The sequence below is a fragment of the Delphinapterus leucas genome, chromosome 3 (assembly GCF_059928025.1).
Source record: "Delphinapterus leucas isolate spDelLeu-1000000601 "Yukka" chromosome 3, BTC_Dleu_Yukka2, whole genome shotgun sequence".
Taxonomy (NCBI): Eukaryota; Metazoa; Chordata; class Mammalia; order Artiodactyla; family Monodontidae; genus Delphinapterus; species Delphinapterus leucas.
Window position 1 is genome coordinate 119864950 of NC_143131.1, and position 21336 is coordinate 119886285.

The following is a 21336-nucleotide window of genomic DNA, read 5'->3' on the forward strand; positions in this document are numbered from 1 at the left end:
GAAGGGACCAGTATTATCCCCATTTCACAGATGAGGAATTGAGGCTCAAAAAATTCAGGTAACTTTCCCAAGTTCACTCAGCTAGAAAGTGGTGGTAGGGACTTCCCTGGCAGACCAGTGGTTAAGACTCCGTGCTCCCACTGCAGGGGGCAAGGGTTCGATCCCTGGTCAGGGAACTAAGATCCCACATGCTGCACGGCGCGGCCAAAAACAAAAAGAAAGCGGTGGGGGATTCAAACCCAGGCCATTAGGACTCCAGAATTCAAGCTCTTAACCACTCTACTCTGTTTAGGAGTCAGCCGCCCAGAAGGAAGGTCAAGAAAAGAGTGACGGACAGAGAACTGAAATGTGGGCAATGCTGTACCCAGCATCAGGAGGAAGAGGCAATGGCAGAAACAGTGATCAGGAGGTAAACAGACATGGGAGAGGCAGTACAAGGGAAGCTGGAGAGGAGGCAGATTCAAGGGGCTGACACAAAAGATGGTGATTTTTACAGGACCTGGTGACTAGCTGGGTGTGGGAGTGTCTGACACCTTTGGGGTGCCGATCACGAGAAATCCAGGAGGCAAGCTAGAGAAAGAGGACTCACATCATTGGCTTTGAGTCTGCAGTCCTGGGCTTTCCTGGGTTCCAGATGCATTCTACCTTTGGGGTCCATTAGCTGTCCCCCACTCCTCCATATCCTGATAAAAACTTTTCTAAAAAGCTATCTTCAATGAGTTTCTCACATTTGCAGTAAGAGTCAAAAGTAATATGGGGGTGGGCAGAGAAAGGAGTTGAGCCAACTCTGAGTTTAAGGTTTATTCCTGAATGGTCTGGGGAAATGATACAATTGACCCATAAGGAAGGGTTGGGTGACGAGGTGGTTTGGTATGTGAGAGTTAAGGAGTGGACGGTCAACTGAGTCAAGGGCTCTGGGTCAAGACTGATTGAGCGAAGGCCCACTGGTGGTTAATGAGGAGGTCTTTGATGACCTTGGTGACAGCTGTGTCAGAAGAGTAGCGACGGAGGCTGGGAGCTGGCAGAAAAGTGAGGGAGTCATGAAGGAATGGGAGGCAGTGTGTGTGTTACTTAAGAAATCCAGCAGTAGGGAGAACAAAACAGAATGGTAGCTGTAAAGGGCAGGAGGATGAAATAAAGGATTTTCCCCCCAAGATAGGAAAGGCCTGTGTATATTTCATAGAAAGAAAAAAACTAATAGATGTATGCTTGTCTTGAGGGTCAGGATAATTGTAGAGACAAGGTTCTAGAAAAGACAGGAAGGGAATGGGACTAGGAGCAAATACCGAGTTTGGCCTTAGAACAAAGTAAAGAGACAGACCTCTTCTGTGTTCTTGTCATTTCCTCCAACTCACATTCATGGCTTACATTTATTTGTACAGTGTGCAGCTAAACATCCACAGCTGTGCTCACAGCTGCTTTCAAGTTAGATCCTTCTTCACATTACTGTTTGTTGACCACGTGCCAGGCAATTATGTGTTATCTCACGAGATGTGTACAATTATCATTCCCATCTTACAGATGTGGAAACCAAGGTAGAAGATAACTCACTTGACCAAGGTCACCCAGCCGGTAAGTGGGAGAGCTGGGTTGGATGCCAGATAGTCCCATTCCAGTGCTCTTCTGTGCTGCTTCTAGAAATTTTAGAGTTGAAAATTGTTGCCTCTAGGGAGTAGGACTGTTATAAGCCGTTTAGTGACGTTTTTACTAGAGTAGGCTCTCCTTTAACAGACCTTTTTTTATTTTTATTTTTTTTACTTATTTATTTTTGGCTGTGTTGGGTCTTCGTTGCTGTGTGCGGGCTTCTTACTGCGGTGGCTTCTCTTGTTGCAGAGCACGGGCTCTGGGCACGTGGGCTTCAGTAGTTGTGGCACATAGGCTCAGTAGTTGTGGCTCATGGGCTCAGTAGTTGTGGCTCACGGGCTTAGTTGCTCCGTGGCATATGGGAATCTTCCCGGACCAGGGATTGAACCCGTGTCCCCTGCATTGGCAGGCGGATTCTTAACCACTGCGCCACCAGGGAAGTCCCGGCAGGCAGCCCATTTTTTAAGTGAAGGGTAGAATCCACTGAGCCTGGCACGATCCCTGCTTTTTGCAGGCAGGCTCTTCCTTAACACGGTTCACACTTAAGTATAAACTGTTTGACCACCTGGCCAGCCTCATGTCTAGATGCTACCAGAAATAGCAGGCTTTCTATGACATGTTTTTGGTTTTTTTCTCTAATACAAAACAAAAAAAAAAATCAAAAACTTGCACAAAGGAGTCTGCATTTTTTAATGATACAAATTCCCACTAACAAAAAGCAAAAGGAACTGGTATCAGTGCTGTGATAATGACTCAGCCTTCTCAGCGACGAAGGTGAGGTCACTGGCTAGAAGGGACAGGGTGAAAATGAGGGCATGACCCTCTCCAAACCATCCCTCACACAGCAGCCAAGAGCCTTTTAGCATCCCTTGGGCCTGATCATGCCCCTCCTTCCTTCTTTGATGTTTCACGCCCTCAGGACAGAGTCCAGACATGGGGTGGGAGTGGGGGGTGGGCGGTGGACGCTATATAAGACTATGAACCAACAAGGACCTACTGTAGAGCACAGGGAACTCTACTCAATAATATGTAACAACCTAAGTGGGAAAAGAGTTGGAAAAAGAATAGATACATTTATATATATATATATATATATATATATATATATATATATATATATATAAAACTGAATCACTTTGCTGCACACCTGAAACTATCACAACATTATTAATCAACTATACTCCAATAGAAAATAAAAAGTTAAAAAAAAAAAAGACTTTATGATCTGGCCTCATTTACCTCTCCAGACTAAAGGGCTATTGCTATCCTATACCACCCCCTCCACCATCCCCTACCCTAGCTACAGTTGGACTGATCTTAAATTGTGCTCTTTGCCTCCCTGGGACTTTGTACCAGCTGTTTCCCCTGCCTGAATTGTTTTTCCCTTCCCTTCTTCATCTGGCTAGCTCCCAGGCCTCCTCATTCAGGTTCATCTGTTTAGAAGTCACTGCCTCCAGGAAGTCTTCCTGACTTCCATACCTAGGTTATGAGCTTCCCCTGGGTGTTCCTATAGCACCCTGTTCTTTCCCCACAAAAAAACCACATTCCCCTGTATTCGTGCCTGTGTGTCTTCCCCTCCCACACTGATGCTGGGATGGCCCTGTGAAGTGCTTTAACCAACAGAGTGTGGGAGAAGTGACCCTGAGCAGGTTCCAGGCCTAAGGCTGAAGAAGCCTGGCAGTTTCAGCTTTTGTACTTTTAGAAGCTCTGAGCCACTATTTAAGAAGTTCAGCTACCCAGATGGAGAGGCCCTGGGACTACACGGAGAAAGAAAGAGGCCTAGTTGAGCCTTCATATGACTCCAGCCCCAGCTGCCATCTGACTGCCACCTCATGACAGACCCCAAGTGAGACCAGCAGAATTGCCCAGCTGAGCCCGGTCAGTTCACAGAGCTGCAAGAGATAATAAAATGATTGTTTTAAGCCACTAAATTTTGGAGAGTATGCTATGCTGCAATACATAACTAAAGGACCACTCTGGATTTCAATCGTCTACTGAATGTTTGTCCTGCTAGACTATTTTCTCCATGAAGGCAGGGACCATCCCATTCTTAAAAATTGTTATACACTCAGGACATTCTCCAGCACAGAATAAGCTCTCATATATTTGATGAATGCAAATTAAGAATGTCTACAAGGTGAAGCCAACAACAAATGTCTAGACCACTCACTGTGTTGAGTATACAATGGCATCAACAAAAGGTGATTAACTGGACATCTGGGCAGTAAGTTCCCGATGTAAGACACCTTACCTTTGTAGAGGGACTGAGTCAGATTGACTTTGGGCCGCAAGCCAACAACACAGAACAACGTTGGGAGCAGAAGAGAATGGCTAATGGTTCGGGCCTGCAAGTTCAGAAGCTAAAGGCAAGGGAACAAAGTTGTTATCCCCCATGGTGCTCCTCTGGGCAGCACTGAACAGGTGATCTGGTGTGTCAGTCAGTGAGGACTCCAGCTGCCCTAGCCAAGTACCCCTCACTCAAATGGTCTGTTAGCATTCACAGGCTTCTAGGGACAAGAGACATCAAAATGCCATTTTACACATAGGAACAGACATCATCGTCAAAAATTTTTAACTCGCTTTAAACATGGAGGGCCTTCAATGTATGCGGAATGAATACATTTCTGCTCAAATCGGTAAATCCCAGGATTGAGGTCTGGTGGTCTTGTCTGTAATAACCATCAGCACAAAGTGTCCAGTCAAGTCAACGTGTATTGTTTGAATATCTTCTGTGTCAAGCCTTATGCGGGATGCAAAATGGGAAAATGCCATCCCTGCCCTGAGGGAGAGAACTGGGGAGACTAGACTTACACAAATGAGATAATTAAATAACAGGACAACATATAATTACTGCTAAATTGTGTGGTAAGAAATTAAGTGCTACAGGAATTGGGAAACGTGGAGAGCAGTAAGGGCTCAAGCAGTTGGGAAGTGCTGGGAGGAGGAAGAGAGCTGAACCAGCATGCTTGTTATTTTATTTTGACACAATAACACAAGGAATGTGAAAGGTGGCTGCCCCAAATCCCAAAGCCAAGGGTATTTCTGAAGTTTCCCAATATTCACATTTCTGGGCCTTTGTTTATTGCTTCTTCTGCTTGCAATACCTTTCTCCCTTCTCCACCTGGTGAATTCTTACTCAAATTTAAAGGTCCAACTCAAATGCAACTACTTTTCTGAATCCTTCCATGATATCCCATAACCCAGTGCTCTTGCTTCTACTGGAACATATCTATGCCTTTTGCATACTCACCTCCTCTACCACTGCCATTAATAGCAACTTACATTCATTAGGCTCTTACTATGTGCCGGGAACTATGCTAAACAGTTTAAAGGTGTTGTTTAAGCCTCACAACAATTGCATGAGGTATCCGTTTTCCTATTTTATAGATCAAGAACCTGAGGCTTAAAGTGGTTAAGTAAACTGACCAAGAATACATAACAGGAAGTAAGAAACCATTCAAACCATTTGTGGGACTCCAGAGGCCACTCTTAAAACACTGGACCATGTCTTCCTGGAGGCTGCAAATGCTGGGATTCAAACCGTTTGTGGGACTCCAGAGGCCACTCTTAAAACACTGGATCATGTCTTCCTGGAGGCTACAAATGCTCTTTACTCCTCGGTCTTCCCAGATTCTAGGATGCTGGCTGACATATGGCTCAAAAATTGCTGAACAAATTAATACCACTGTCATACACATGCCTGGGTCTAAAAGTAGGTACCTCCAGTACTCTTTTACCCCAGATAGAGACTTCCATCAAACCAGAAGTCACTACCTGGGAGAAAGGAGGAGGGAGAAAGTGTAAGCAACTTATATTTGATTTTGAGCTCCTTTATTTCACGGATTCAGGTGTGGGGAAAGAGGACCGAGTCTTTGCCCAACAAAAGAATACACAGATAACTCTGGCTGGGTCTGAAGAGGAGAGCTCTGATTAACAGGCGTGGGGGCGGGGAAGGGGCCAGTATCCTCTTTGGTATTTTGAAAGCAGCAATTCAAGTTGTTCTTGTCAAATCAGGAAGGACCAGTCGAGCTCACTCCATCTGACCCTATTACTGGGCAGACGGAGGCCCAGACAAGGGAAGGGCTCGGCCCGAGGCTACATGGTGAGACAAAGCTGGAGCCAGAGCTGGATGCCCCCGAATCGGAACCCCACTCGCAGTTTTCATCGCCTACCCAGTCGGGCAACTCCAAGCAGATGGCCTTGGGCGGAAAGCTCGTACTACTGGTTTCCTCCGTCGGACCCTAAGGTTCCTCTCCTCCACCCACTGGGCCTGGTGTCTCCCACCTCCTCTAGCATCGGGGCCTGGGGAAGATTGTTCCCCCTCGAGTCTCCACGGTGTCTGCAAGGTCGTCTGGCACCACCGAGGCCGCTCTCGCCCCGCTTCTCAATGGTCCTTCTTCTGAGGCGGTTCAGCTTCGCCCCCTGCGACCCTCCTCCTCTGCACGACACCCCCCCATTCTTATGCGGGCAGCAAATGACAGCTCTTCCACCGGAGGCCGGGCCCACATCCCCTTGCCCTTGTTGAAGTTCACCTCCCCGCTAGCCCCAGTACGCCTACACCTCCCACTTCCTTTCGCTGAGCGCCGTCCTTCCGGCTGGGCCCCCTTCTAATTGGCTGGCGGTGAGCTTCCTTGGGGACTCGGCCACTCCGAGGGCGCCACACAGGCCACTCTAGCCGCCGTCCCGGGGTTTGGCCGCGCTCTTTCGGCTGCGAGCTCTATGGTGTTGGCGACGACATGTGGCGGCTCCCGGGACTCCTGGGCCGAGGTAAGGGGCCTTCGGCCGCGGGTCTTGCGGCAGCTGAGACTTGGAACTGAGGAGGGGGCGGGCCGGAGGACTGAGCCAAAGCAATAGTGGGCGGTGTTAGAGCGGAAGAGAGGCGGGGTCGTTAGGGGCCGCGCTGCACTCTGAGTCAAGGGGCCGTTCGAATTTGAGGTGTGGGCGCGGCTAGTAGGAAGAGGGTGGAACTTAGAGCCAAGGAGATGGGTGGAGCCATTGGAAGGGGAAGGAGCCAAGTACCCGGAGATGGTGGGCGGAGTTCATGAAAGAGGAGTAGAGGCCAGTGCAGTAGGCGGGGCCAATGGGGTAGGCGGAGCCAATGAAAAGAGGCGCGATTTAGAGACAAAGAGCTACAAACATTGAGCGAGAGTTTGTGTATGAATGTCTGGTCATTTTAGAACAGTGGTTGTCAGCCCTAGGAGGGCGTCAGAATCACCCGGGGAGCTTTTTCGAAATATTGATGCTCAACCCTGAATGATCCTAGTTTATTTGGTTCTGGGGTGGCACGCTGGATTCTGTACTAAGCAAAAGATCCCCACGTGTATGTATCCTTGTTTAAGAACCTCTGTAGAAGCAGGTGCCAGTGTTTCCTGGGTTCCTGGCGTGGGGCTCTGTCAAGGGTCAGAGGGAAGATTGGTGGGGCCACTGTTGCCTCAGTCCTGCTCATATCAAAGTGACTGATCCTTGCTCTGCACAGCTCTTCCCCGTCTGCTGGGACCTGGCCTCCGTGGGGTGACCTCCAAGTCCACCAGCCCAGATGGGCCTCAGGCTACCTCCTCCAACCTGCTGGTCCCTGTGCCCAGTTTCGACAGGTGAAAGACTGCCATTCCGTCACCCATGTGCTCCCCTAGCCTCCCTCTACTCCCACTTAGGACAGAACTTGATAGCCTCTGTTATATCTTACATCTTCTAGGTCTGGCCACCATGGCCCAGGCACAAGCAAGGGCCCAAGGTCCCATGGATGGAAGGCTGCCTTCCAGTGGATGTCTGCCCGTGACTCCCGGAACACATTGTGGGATGCCATATCATGGGTAAGGCTTCCCCAGTCCTGTCCTTGTCCTTCAGTGTGGATGAGAATGATCCTGTATGGAAGTATAGCCTAGAAACAAGAGCTAGGGCATCATTGTGGCCACACTCAAAATTTGAGTAACTCATGGCATTGGAGCATATTTGGGGAGATATTGCTACTCCCTTTCCCCCTGCTCCCCATGTATATATTCCTCCTTTCATTCAGTAAACATTTATTTAACACTTTCTTTGAGCCAGGCATTTTTTGCTAAGTACTAGGGACGTAGCAGAGAACAAGGTAGATATGATTCTTGCCTTCCTGAATCTTATAATTAAATAATACTAAATAGCTAACTTTTAATGTATTAATGTATCTATATATATCATCTTATTTAATCCTTACAAAATCTTGCAGAGGAAATATAATCTCTATTTTATAGATGAGAAAACTCAGGCTCTGAAACTTTAGGTAACACTCTTAAGGTCACACAGCTATTCAGTAGAGGAACCAGATTTTACTCTGGAGCTCGTGCTCTTAGCTACTATGCTCTACAGCTTGGTTGCTATACCTAGTATGGCTTGTAAAAGCACATAGTACATATCCCGACCCATGATCGTCGCTCAGTAAATATTTGTTAAATCTGATGTATAAAGGCAGAGGCTCAGTAACACGAGGTCTAACAAGGCAGAATCTTTGCCTCTTAGGTTCTGCTTATAAGATATTCTAAATGAAGTTGGCACTCACGTCACACTTGTCTCCATCACTTCTCATCCCTCTCACTTTCATGCTGCGTACTTTGGGCAAGTGGCTTGACCTCTCTGAGCCTCAGTTGCCTCATCTGTAACTTGTTGTCATCAGCAGAGCTGAGACTGGAATGTCTCCATGCCAGGGACACTTCTCTCTGGGGAGCTATGGCCTAGGGGCATAACACACCCTGGAGAGGGATGTGTTTTTCCATTTTGTCAAAGATATGAACCCTAGGGCAATCCTATAGTGAGTCCTTCTAAAACTGGGTCTGCATCTCAGGGGTCCTGATGCCATCCCTCAGCTCTGTCACTACTGCCTATGTGAAAGGGCCTGAGCACAAGCTTATCTCCAGTGATATGGATACACGTCCCTGTTATTGACATTGCTGGGACCTTCTCTTCCTTCAGGTCTCAGCACACACATCACTTCTACAGACAGGCTTTCCTCTACTCCTGTCTTGTCAGGAGTCCCTTTTATGCCCTGTGTAAACTCTTGATTTGTTTCCTTAGCGGCATTTAGCATAATTTGTAGTTATATTATTTCTCTGTGTACTTGGATGTCGTCTTTCTCCCTCAGTGAAGGTATGAACTCCATGAGGGCAGAGACTGGGTCTGTCTTGTTTGCCATTGTATACAGTGCCTGTTGCAACAAATAAGTATTTGGGTGTCTTTTCTCGTGCATAACACAGGAAGGGACAGGGAAAACCAAGCAGTCACTGGGCTAGGAGCTAGCTTAGGTCTTCTGCAGACCTGTTGGAGAAGAGACACCCACGACAAGCCTGTAGCTGTGAATGTGTGTGGTGGGGTGGCTTTGGGGTGGGGGAGGAGTTGTGCCAGGCTAGAGAAGGAGGGAGCCTGATGGGGAACTCTGACCCGTCTGCATTTGGCTGCACGTGTGCCCAAGCCCAAACTTGCCATGTTATCTTTTTGCCTGCTTAGATTTTGTTTATTCAGTCACTCGCTCAGGCGTTTATTCAGCATGTATTTATTAGTGCTGTATCTTAGTGCTCTGCTAGGCGCTGGGGATACATAGGTGAGCAAAACAGACATGGTTCCTCCCTCGTGGTGCTTAGAGACTAACAGGAGAGACAGACCTTGATGAATAATTGTAGAGATGGCTGTTTAAGTGCCAGTGTGATCAGGGCTCCATGGGGGAAGTTCGGGTGCTTACGAGAGTGTGCAGTGGGGGAGCGGCTACAGCCAGGAGTCAGGAAGGATTTCTCGAGGAAGTGATGTTGGAGATGTAGGCGGAGACTGAAGGAGTTGACTGGTGGAGAGCTGTGTCCCCTGAAGTGCTGTCTTCCTCAGGGCACCCTGGCCGTGCTGGCCCTGCAGCTGGCAAGGCAGATCCACTTCCAGGCGTCCCTGCCAGCAGGACCTCGGCAAGCGGAGCGCTGCTTTTGGCGCAGTCCTCTGGACCGTTTCCTCTCATCTCCCTTGAGGCACCCGCGCTCCTGTGAGTTCTCAGTCCCGGGGACAGGAGAGCTGGGCTGGGAGTTTCTCTGGGCCAGGAAGCATCTCTGGACACACCTCAGGAAAAGAGCCGTCAGCAGCTCCTTGCCTCTCCTATCTGCAGTCAGAGGAAGAGGAATGGGAGGAAGGTCTGTCCACCCGGCATGTGGGCCACGCCTGTCCTCCAGGCCCCTCCCATGTCCTCCCCTCCCCTTCCATTGACAGAGCCCCGCAGGGGTCCAGGTTATTTTAGATCCTAGGAGTGGCTTCCTGCCTACTCCTCAGCCAGTTAGGTCATTCTCTGGTCAGTCATTCATCAATAAGTGAATCTTTATTGAATGGCTATCATGTGCCATGGTACAGAGGCAATGCAGCATAGTGATTAAGGCTCTGGAGTCACATTGTCACGGTTCAAGCCCAGAACTGCTGATACTAGTTTGGTGTCCCTGGATGAGTCACTTTTAACTTCCCTGTGCCTCAGTTTCTTCACCTATAGAATGGGGAAATAATAAAACCCACCCCCACAGGTTTCTTGGAAGGACTAAATGAGTTAATACATGCCGAGGACTTAGAACAGTGCCTGGCATGTAGTATGTGCTCAGTAAGTAGTGGTTTAAGTTCTTGCCCTTAGTATTATGATTATAATCATAATCAATATTAACCATCAAACTAAGTGCTAAGTGCTGGGGCTAGAACAGTGAATAAAGGAGATCCCTCCCTGCGACTGGAAGAATTCAAGCCAAGGAGCGATTTATGCTTGGGGTGTGGGGATCAGCGTAAATGTGGGCCCCTCTCCACCCCTGCGGAGGGAAGCCAGCCAAGGAAATGGAGGAGGAGGCATGTGAAGGACATGTCTCAGGAGTTTCTAGATTCTTCCTTTGGTCCGCGAAGCCTCAGGGAGGGCTCAGTCAGCCCCAGCAGGCTGAACCTATCCCCTTCTGATGTGACCGCTCTCACCGGCTCTTTCCAGCACTGCGGAGACACATTCTGCCCAGCCCTGATAGCCCGGCTCCCAGGCACACTGGCCTCAGGGAACTCAGGCTGGGCCAGGAAGAACCCTCCACTTGGCCTGAGAGCCTCTCTTCACCCAGCTCCTTGAGAACAACTGGTCTTCAGGGTGCCTCTGAGGAAGGTATGGTCCCGCCTCCTAAAATCAGCAGAAGGCGGTGGTGGGGTGGGGAGTTGGGCAGGTGGACATTTGTTGTCACATATGCCACATTGGGGAATTGTCATTCCTGTGAGCCCCCATGCTTTCTGGGGCAATTTGGAATGATTTTGGTTCCTGGCAGTGGTGCTGGATGGAGGGCTCTGTGGACTGGGGGAGTGAGAGAAAAGGAGAACTAACACCTTCCTTCTTTGCCTTTTCCCTTGCAGATCCCAGTGACGCCGGCTTCCTGCATGCCAGCAGTAGCTTCAAGTCCAAGGAAAAGCCAGCCCAGCCTCAGCCCACTGGCGAAAAGCAGGTATTGTCCAGATTTGGCCACCTGGATCCCCGTAACATTCCCCTAGACAGGTGGCAATCCCAGTGAACTGTCCCACGATGAGTCTTTATGTTTCTTCCCCAGGAACAAGATAAATCAAAAAGTCTTTCCCTCGAGGAGGCCATGACTTCCATTCAGCAGCTCTTCCAGCTCAGTGTTTCCATCGCTTTCAACTTCCTGGGTAACTGGGTGGACCCTGTCTCAAGGAGGGCGGATGGGAAAATGGAAAGGGTATGCGGTAGGTCAAGTAGAGTCAGGGCAGGGAGTGGTTTACATAAGAGACAGTTTATTTTCTCCCAGGTAGGTCGACCAAGTCTGGCATGGTGGCACAGTGGTGTCAGGGACCTATTCTCAGTCAAATGGTTCTGCCCTTCTTAAAATGGGCTCCCATCTCAAGGTTCAGTTTGGCTCATATCCAAATTCTAGCTAGCTAGAAGGGAAAGGTGGGAAAACTAAAGGACCACTCCTCCCCAACCTAAAAGTTACACAAATCATTGTCCAGAATGAAGGCTCACGGCCTTACCTAGTCAGAGAGGAGCCTGGAAAATAGAGTCCTTAGCTGAATGACCATGTGCTTACCTGAAAATTCGGTTACTGTGTAAGAAGGAGAAAATAAATCTTGAATGACACCTTGAATTTTCTGCCGCACTTAGGCAAGAACAGGCTCCTGAGATTTGGAGCAGGCCCTCAAGTGCCCTCCCTTACCCACATCTGGAGACTCCAGATTCCTCTCCACCATTTGTGCTATTCTCTGCAGTGACTTGGCTTCTTTCAGGCCTTCTCATGTGGAGACCCAGACTGCCAGCAGCATCTCCGGGACTCTAGTGGGCAAGTGAGTGAGAGGCTAGGATTCATTCAGTGCAAATGTATTAAGCATTCACCTTTGGTTAGGGCTTAGTTTAGGTGTTGGGGGTACAGTGATTCACAAGACAAAGTCCTTACTCTCATGGAGCTTCCATGTGAGTTGAAGGAGAGAAAAACAACAAACTGGTAAACAAATAAAAAAGGGAATTTCAGGGCTTCCCTGATGGCACAGTGGTTGAGAGTCCGCCTGCTGATGCAGGGGACAGGGGTTCGTGCCCTGGTCCGGGAAGATCCCACATGCCGCGGAGCCGTGGCCGCTGAGCCTGCGCGTCCGGAGCCTGTGCTCTGCAACGGGAGAGGCCACAACAGTGAGAGGCCCGCATACCGCAAAAAAAAAAAAACAAAAAAAAACAAAGAGAATTTCAGATAGTGATAAATGTTATGGAGAAAATTAAACAGGGGTATGCATTAGTGACTTGGGCAAGGAGCAGCTTTGATTTGGAAGGCCTCGTGGTTGGAAAGATCCTTGACCGGACTGACAAAAACAAGCCAGTCTTGTTTCCATCTGGAGAAAGCTTTCCAAGTAAAGGGAACAGCAAGTGCAAAGGTCCTGAGGCAGGATTGAGTTTTGTTTGTTAAAGGAACAAAGAAAAGGGTGAGCGTGGTTGTAGTTTAGCGATCACCAGGAGAGTAGAAAGAGATGAAGTCAGAGAAGCAGGCAGGGGCCAGATCAGATCAGGCCTTCTGAGCCGTGGTGGCGTGTGGTGCTTCTAAGCGAGCCAGGAAGCCATTGGAGTGTTTTACGCTGGAGCAGGAAGTGGGGGTAGTCATGTGATCTGATTTACTTTTCCAAAGATCTCTCTGCCTGCTGTGTAGACAGACGCAGGTCATAGGAATGCCAGAGGGGAAACAGGAGACTAGATTGGAACTGTTACTGATGGCTAAGCAAAACATGATGGTGACTTGGTTTAGGTTAGAGGCAGAGGATCCGGTGTGGGGGATGGGGACAGGGTGGGATCCTGTGCCCTCTCAAGTCTTCTCCTCAAGGACAGAGGGCTCTGTGAACCCTTGACAGTGAGTTTTCAGGCAGCCAGGAGGTGACTCATTCACTGCTGGCCGAATGGAACCCGGCTTCTGCCTCATTGGCTTTTTGTGATGTTTCATGGGCAGACAGCCTTCTGCGAATTTTCTTGCCCATTCCTTCCTTCATATGCATATTCATTTATTCAGCAAGTGCTAAGCACTGTGGCAGAACACAAAGGGAGCATAAGCCATAATCATATTTTGCATTTGTATAGAGCTTTCACCCTATGCAAAGTTATTTCTTCTACATTCTTTTTCTGCTTCTGCCTCCAGGATTTTACAGTCTAATTGAGGAGACAGGGCTTGTACTCTTGAAACAGTTCAGTTCCTAGAAAAAGGCTTGTGTGTGAAGTAAGTGCTGAAAGAGTGTTTAAAGCCTGAGTGTGGTCTGAAGATTCTAGAGCAGAAACAGGTTGGGAAGGTCTGATGATAGAGGCAGAAAAAGGTATCCCAGGCAGGAGAAACAGCTTGAGCAAAGGCTTAGAGTTTAGAGTAGGCTGTGCTCAGCCCCTTCCCTGTTTTCCTTTTCGTTTGGATGATAAAGAGAACATGGGCTTTGGAGCTGGGCTCTCTTTCTTATATTCTCTCACAGTGTCCTCATAAAGCAAGATTGACAGTGTCAGCTGAATCAGTTATGTTATGTTGGTTACAAGCAGCCTAAAACCACTTTGGCTAACCTAAGCACAAAAGGAATCTGTTGGGATCTAGTGACTTGCCAAGCCTCAGAAAGAACAGGAATCAGAGAGACTCCAGGGATGCATGCAGCAGTAACTGAGAAACAGCGTCTTCAGAGTGCTGCCATCAGAATAAACCTGCGGAAGCTGTTTTCTTTCCTGTTGCAGCCAGATCAAGATTCAGATTCCTGAGAGAGGGTCTCATTGGTTGGGAAGAGGGCAGGCACACTGATTGACAGCACTGGGGGGAAGGGCTGTTCCCAAAGGGAAATTAGGATGTTGTTACCAAGAGGAGGATGGTGTACAGGAGGGCAGAACCCACTGATACCTATGGCAAACCAGTGAAATATTCAGAGGATGGAAGTGCATGCGAAGTGTCTAAAAAGAAACGAAAAGAAAGGAAGGAGCATGTGGGTATCTGACTAAGAATGTGGGGAAGTTCACAGAGGAAGCTATGTTTACGGCTAGTGCTTTCTTACAGGGACAGAGAACATGAGGGATGGAGACTACATGGCAGCCTTTTCTTACTTCCAGAAAGCAGCAGACCGTGGCTACAGCAAAGCGCAGTACAATGTGGGCTTGTGTCACGAGCACGGCAGAGGCACCCCCAGGGACCTCGGCAAGGTACTACACTTCCTCCCTGCCCCCAGGCCCATGGCCTGTGCTGCACCGCCCAGAGTGACCTCCAGAAATGAGCAGTGGGCAGGGCTTGGGAAAGTCCAGCTTCTCTCTTCCAGCCTGGAGGGAAAACTAAGAAAGAAGTCTCCAGCTTCTAGGAATTTAGACTCAAAACACAGGAAGGCCGGGGACCTTGTCTTTCTTCTTTGCAGCTGTATCCTCACGACCTAGAACGTTACCTTGATGAATGGATCAATTAATTCTAAAAAGTAGGATAAGTATGCATAGATGTTATATATAAGAATTTATATATAACAGTTTCTTAGAATTGTATACGATGGCCAAAAAATGGGAAGAAACTTGAAGTTCCTTCAACAGAGAATTGGTTAATAACATCTATGTGGGCCTTAAAAATGATATGCTAGATCTATATTTATTTGCAGGGAAAGATATTCATGGTGTATTGTTAAATGAAAAAGAATAGGTTACAAAATAGGTTACAAAAAACAGTGAGTGTAGTTTTCTCTCTCTCCCTTTCTTCCTACACACACACACATACACACACACATTTATATATGTGTGTGAGTGTATATTAACATATTTGTGTATATATGTTAATACATACAGTACCGGGGGGGAAGAAATTTGCAAGATTGTACACTAAAATGTTAACAGAGAATGATCTTTAGGAGGCAGGATTTCTTGGAATTTTGTTTCTATTTTTGGCTTCTCTGTATTTTCTGACTAATCTATAATGATTATGTGTTATTTAATTAAACACTTCACTCCATAAAAAGGCAGTGTACAGAGTTACCAGTTGACTGGGTGTTTCTGCCTTTGCCCCAGGCAGCCTTTTACTACCAGCTGGCTGCCAGCCAGGGCCACAACCTGGCTCAGTACCGCTATGCCAGGTGCCTGCTGCAGGATCCAGCCTCCTCGTGGGACCCTGAGCAGCAGAGGGCAGTGTCCATGCTGAAGCATGCTGCAGACTCAGGCTTGAGAGAGGTGAGTGCCATTGGTGGGGTCACTCCTGGACACTTGGGGCAGGTGGGGCCTGGCAGTGACCAAGATACCTTTTTCCTTCCTCCTTGACCACAGGCCCAAGCTTTTCTCGGGGTGCTCTTCACCAAGGAGGCATACCTGGACGAGCAGAGAGCCGTGAAATATCTTTGGCTTGCAGCCAACAATGGGGTATGAGGTGTCCATATCCAGGCATGATGGGGATCAAGTCTGATAAAGGAAGGGATTTTGGAACTGGTACCGTGCCTAGGAGACGGTTGATAAGAGCATTGGGCTGGCTTCAAGCCTTAACTCTTGCTGACTTACTGTGTGCCCCTTGGACAGGTCCAGTGGTGTGCTGGCACTGGCTTGTACCAGCCTGCGAGAATTGTTGTTAGCCTGAAATCAGCTATGGGGAGAGCATTAGCACCACAGAATTGCCAAATGCTACAAAACAGGGCTTTTTCCCTTGGAGAGCTGGTTGTTAAAAATTTACTAGCATACTACTGGGCTGGTCACTTCTTGTTTTCCTCATCTCTAAGATTGGGATACTAATGCCTGCCTGACCTGTCTACCACTTCACGGGGTTGTCGTGAGGATCAAAATCTGAGATAATAAGTGTGAAAGTGCTTTGTAAAGTGTACACGTGGAAGGTGCGTCATCACAAGTGGCTTAGTCCAGGGAAGCCAGAAGACGCGTGAGGTGAAGACATTGAGCAGTTTGGGGGGGGTAGAGGACGTCTGGTCGTCTGTCACCTAGGGGTTGGCATCCAGGCAGCATGGAGTTTGTTCCACAGAGCATTAGTTCCATGGAACGTTTATAAATCATACGAGGGAAAAATGGTCAGATGGGTTTGGGAAATACTTTGTTAAACAGGTATCTTTAATGCAGGAAATCTCAGAGCTTTATGTCACTGTGAATTACTGAAAAGGCATCTGTGGGTTTGCTGTATCCTCAAGTGTCTTTGACCAGTATATTTTTTGAGTTGTATCTTAAAGGACCAGGAGCCCTGGGTTAAAGCCAGCAGTGGCCATGTACTAGAATTTCCCAGCATAGGGGCTGCTGCTTCTCTTTACTTCCTGGCCAACACAGTGATAGTGTTATTGAACTCTTGGGCATCAGAATACTTCTCCTTTTTCACTCTATGTTGTCCAAAGTATCTGCAGTAGCCGTCAAAAGGGGACCAATGTCATCAAACAGTACCTGCCTCTGTGCCTGTCTTTCTATGAAAGAGCCCCAGGGTCTTCCTTGCGCTCAGTGGGTTGTGTGACCATGTGTGGGACAAGCCTGGGGGCACCCTGGCTGGCATTAGTCACCCAGCACGCCAGGAGAAGTGCACAAAGGGATGTTGTTAACACACACATAACAGCATGGGTGTTTTGGCCTAACTGTCCTACGCTGGCCTGTAGCCATGAGTCCACCATATTTATTACATAGACTTTGACCTACATGTTACAGAAACTCTTTAGAGGGTAGACGAGAAATAGAACCATGGTTGGGAGATTGAATATAATGAAAATGTTCATTACAGAGAGGGAGAGATGAATGATGTGGGCAACTAAAGGTGTGAAAATAATAACACTAATCTAAGCACTTTCCACATATTGACACATTTAATCCTCACGACAGGGTAATAAGGTAGGTGCTCTTATTATGCCTACTTTACAGATGAGGAAACTGAGGCACAGAGACACAGAATATGATGCCTGAGGTTACACAGCTGGTAAGTGGTGGAGCCAAGATTGGAACCCAGGCGTCTGGCTATAGAGATTGGGCTCCTACTCCCTACCTGATACTGCCTCTCCCAGGAGCCTAATTCTCAGTGAGAGGGGAGAGGATCCAGAGCCAGGGACAAAGAGATTAGCCTTTTAACGTTTCAAAGGAGGAGAAACATGTTCTCTGTAATGTATGCTTTGTAGCTCTCTGGGTAGAGATCAGGAAGGCATTCAGGGCCTTCGGAAGCCCAGCCTCCACCCTTGCTCCTGGCTCTTTCAGGATAACATAGGAGCCCAACTCCCTGGGCTCCCAGAGCAGGGCCAAGTGCTTCCCGCAGCCTTCACTTCTGCACACTTTCAGCACGAGAAGCCTCCACGCTGCTCTGGCCGGAAGCTCCCTGGGTGGAGGGATCCCTGTGTCCTCTGTTCTGGGCCTCTGGCTCTTCACAGTTGAGATCCCTTGGTCCAGGGAGGGTTGCAGCTGGGCCTGACCCTGCAGGGGTGAAGCACCGGCCTGCTGACTGCTGCACCTTCCTCCTGCCCCAGCGTTTCAGTTCTTCAGTCCTGCATGCGTGGGCATTTGTGTGTCTGTCCGTCTTCTCCTTTAGGATTCACAGAGCAGGTACCACTTGGGAATTTGCTATGAGAAGGGCCTTGGTGTGCAGAGGAATCTGGGAGAGGCTGTGAGATGCTACCAGCAGTCAGCAGCTCTGGGGAATGCACCTGCCCAGGAGAGGCTGCGGACCCTCTTTTCCATGGAGGCAGCAGGTACAGATGAGAGTCAAAGCCAGCAGGTGCCTCCCCGAGCTCAGTACCCTGTGACAGAGAAGGGGGTGGCAGTAGCCTTTGGTCTCTTTGTTACTTCTGCTCCATTGGTGGGAACGAGCACAGCTTTTTGAGTCAGACAAATCAAACCTGAGTTTTAACCCCTGCTCTATTCCTGAACTTGGCCTGTATGTCTTTGCACCTCTGTTTCTTCACCTCTGAAAACTCATTAGATTGTAAAGATTAAATGAGATGGGACTTCCGTGGTGGCGCAGTGGTTAAGCATCTGCCCGCCAATGCGGGGGACACGGGTTTGAGCCCTGGTCCGGGAAGATCCCACATGCTGCGGAGCAACAAAGCCCGTGCGCCACAACTACCGAGCCTGCGCTCTAGAGCCCACGAGCCACAACTACTGAGCCCATGTGCCTAGAGCCCGTGCTCCACAACAAGAGAAGCCACCGCACTGAGATTAAATGAGATGACAGCAAAGGGCTTAGCACAGCCTGGCACACAGTAGGTGTTGAATAAATGGTAGTCACTCCAATGACTTGTCAGGAGAGACACCATCCCAAGGCTGCCTCCGTGCCCTGACTTACCATCTAGGGCTCTGGGAGCCCTGCTCACTCCTGACTCATTCGGGCTGACCTGGGTTAGTAGTGCCAGGGGAACCAAGTCCTTTAAGAAGCCCCTGCTCCAAAGTAGGAGTCTAAGAACACAGCCTGAGTTAAGAGTTGCTCTCGCCTCTCCTCGCAGCCCCGGGGCCCAGCGACCTGGCAGTGAGAGGATTGAAGTCGTTTTCCAGCCCCTCCCTCTGCAGCCTGAACACCTTGCTGGCAGGAGCCTCGTGCCTGCCACATGCCTCGAGCACAGGGAACCTTGGCCTCCTCTATAGAAGCGCTCGTCTCAGAGCCAGCCCCGGATCCCCCAGCAGGGCTGTTCTCCCACACCCCTACCCCTTGGAAAGGAGTCTCGTCAGACTGGGTTTTGGCTAAGGTGAGATAAAATGCAGTCACCGGTACCTCTCACTGGTGCTGGGGGGAGGGGCGGGCAGGGAGGAGATGGGATGGCAGCAAAAAAGACAGGGTGTCAGTATCCCTTTACAGAGTAGAAATTCCATGGGGGCTCAGGTTCCCAAGCAATTTCAAGTGCATGGCTAATAAATGACTTTGACCATTTCCCCTAGTTGGTAGCCTCAGCCTCACAAATGGGCAGTGGACACATTCATTTTTTGGCCACGCCACACGGCTTGTGAGGATCTTAGTTCCCCAACCAGGGATTGAACCAGCGGCCTCAGTAGTGAAAGCGCCAAGCCCTAACCACTGGACTGCCAGGGAATTCCCCATTCACAGTCATTTCTGTTCTGCGCATAAAAAAGATTCGTTCAGCGACCTGTGAAAAACTTTACGGAAGGGTCCAGGGACCCTGGTCCTCGCCGTAGCCTTTGCCTTGGAGCAAATCCCTTCCCGTCCCCCTTGCCAGTCTTCGATTTCCTCAGGCTTAGACCACGTCATTTTTTGCCAGCATCTGATGTGTGTGCCTCCAGTGCTTCACCAGAGGATTTTAGGTAGTATTCAAACTAATATTTTTTAATTTTAGTGTTTGTATATTAATATATATTATAAAAACGCGATTAGCATGTCATAGTGTCACAGATATTAAAAATAATGAATCAAGTAGAGAAAAAACGTTGTGACATTGCGTAAAGGGGAGCACAGATCCAGAGAGGTGGCAGAAGTCATGGGGTGGTTTCATGAATGCCTAAAACTCAGGAAACGCTGAATGACGTCCGCTTTTGTTCATCCCCAGTGGATTCCCGACTGTCTCCATTTCACCTTTGATTTGGAAGGAAGGAGTTTGGTGTCTAAATGCCTGATGTAGCTGCTTGACTTTTTCAGACCTTCACACTTCACTCAGCCCTAGAGATGGAGCCTGCGAGTTCTCAGAGAGATACCACAACTTGAATCCCAGAAAAGAGGCCAGATGTTCACCCGCCTTCCCAAAGAACCTTAAGTACCTGCCCAGCACAGTACAGAAGAAGAAAGTGTGTAAAGATCCAGGTTCTGGCCACGTCACCTTGAAGCAGTGGCCTGACTTGCTGTGTTGCTTCCTCAATTGTAGACCAAGGGCAGCAGTGTCTGCCCTCCTACCCTCCAGGGCTGATGTAGGGCATTTCACTGCGGAAAGGACGTTGGTGCTCACTTAGGCCTGAGGAGCCAGAGTGACGCCCATGGTTACCTGGATTTATGAGTCACCAGCCCAGGACAAGGACCCCAGCCTCCCAACTCCTGGCCCAGGGCTCTTTTGCACAGTTCTCACTGTAATTTTAGGTGAAAGCGTTACTGTCATCCTGCCGATACGAGGGGGTAAATGGCAATTGGGCCCTTGGAGTCTTGGAGCGGGAGAGTGTAGATTTTGAGATCCTCTTTTGTGAAAGGTTTGTGCCAGAAATGGATGGGAGTTTAATAAAACTGATACTGGATTATCTCATCACTCTCGCCCTTGCGTATGTTGGGGAAAGCCAGGGAGACGGGCAGGGGAAGCAGAAAGCCGAGGCTCCATCCTTATCTCTAAACTCTCCATTAACCAATTTAAAGGGTCTTAAAAGCTTCTCCGAGAGAGAGACATAGCAAAAAATGATTTCTGAGTCAACGCTAATGATTCCAATTACTGAATTTGTGCATAGCTGTTCCCCGGCTTCTGGATGTTAGCCCAAGTTCAATAGCAGAGATGTGGTTGAGGACGGGGGTGGGGGTGGTGGTGGGAGGGACTGAGGCCCAAACCCCCTAGGAACTGTCCAAATGCGAAAGACCGCCCAGCATGGCCAGCTGAGAGCGGGGAGGATTTGAGGAGGGGAGTTGTCCACATTTCCCTGTCTGCTGCCCGCCCCCCTCCCCAGCCTCTAGCAGTCTCATCACACTTCCCAGCAACTTCCTCTCACTGCTGGAGCCCTAAGCTTCCTCCAGCTCGGGCGCCTCTCCTGTCCTCTGCTCCCTTTCCAGGGCTGCCCTGCACACTGGCCTCACCCCCACTGGTCCCTTCATGTGGTTTTCTTCCACAGATGGCTCCTTGGAAGCAGGGACTTTGTCTTTGGATTCCAGTATCCTCAGCACTTAGCACAAGGTCCCGTCGTGCAGGTAAGGGCTCAATACACACATTGGTTAAAGCTCCGGTTTTTAAGCTGTGCAGTGCACTAATCTCTCTGCAAAAAAAAAAAAAAAAAGATTTCTGTGGTCAAATAAGTTTGGGAAACAGTGTACTAGACGTCCCCTTTTTATAGATGCACGATGCACGTCAGCATATTCAAGGTTCCAAGAAGTCCTGCAGTAAAGAACTTGGTTAACCCATTGCTTCCCTCGTAGAGTCGGGCGCAGAGCGCGGCTCCCTGCAGATCGCCGATGAACCTTCCGGGGGCACCCTCTGTGTAAAGTAAAGTGTCACTTCCTGCCTTCCCGTGGAGCTCCACTTGCCAGCCTCTTCCCCTCCTATTGTCACTTGGGGTTCTCCGATTATGGGCTCCTCTGGCCATGCCTGGGGCAGAAGGGCAGTTCACACAGTCCGGGGACCCAGGGCCTTCTGTGTTGATGGCCAAATAGGGTTCTCCCTCCCTCTCCGTCGTTATAAGTTAAG

At 49.0% G+C, this 21336-nt stretch overlaps 1 protein-coding gene across 3 annotated transcripts; it reads left to right on the forward strand.

Moving 5' to 3' along the window:
- The first annotated feature begins 5670 nt into the window (after positions 1-5670).
- On the forward strand, positions 5671-20196 carry DELE1 (DAP3 binding cell death enhancer 1). Of its 3 annotated transcripts, none has more exons than XM_022589964.2 (13): positions 5671-6351; positions 7061-7175; positions 7277-7394; positions 9427-9574; positions 10541-10702; positions 10945-11033; positions 11136-11232; positions 14094-14236; positions 15077-15235; positions 15329-15421; positions 17553-17712; positions 18463-18702; positions 19516-19629. In XM_022589964.2, the coding sequence occupies exons 1-12, from the start codon at positions 6321-6323 to the stop codon at positions 18699-18701; spliced, it is 1554 nt and encodes a 517-aa protein (XP_022445672.1). In that variant the 5' UTR covers positions 5671-6320; the 3' UTR covers position 18702; positions 19516-19629. The 3 variants fall into 3 exon arrangements, with proteins under 3 accessions (XP_022445672.1, XP_022445674.1, XP_022445671.1); XM_022589963.3 differs by having other exon boundaries at positions 5674-6351; positions 19605-20196; XM_022589966.2 differs by lacking the exon at positions 15329-15421 and having other exon boundaries at positions 5673-6351; positions 19605-20196.
- Positions 20197-21336: the final 1140 nt, after the last annotated feature.

Bases quoted from the DNA above. Each gene is read 5' to 3' on its own strand.
- DELE1 (XM_022589964.2), top strand. From the start codon at position 6,321: ATGTGGCGGCTCCCGGGACTCCTGGGCCGAG. The intron at 7,395-9,426 runs GTAAGGCTTCCC...TGTCTTCCTCAG, and splicing joins TGTGGGATGCCATATCATGG to GGCACCCTGGCCGTGCTGGC. The intron at 11,233-14,093 runs GTAACTGGGTGG...GCTTTCTTACAG, and splicing joins CATCGCTTTCAACTTCCTGG to GGACAGAGAACATGAGGGAT.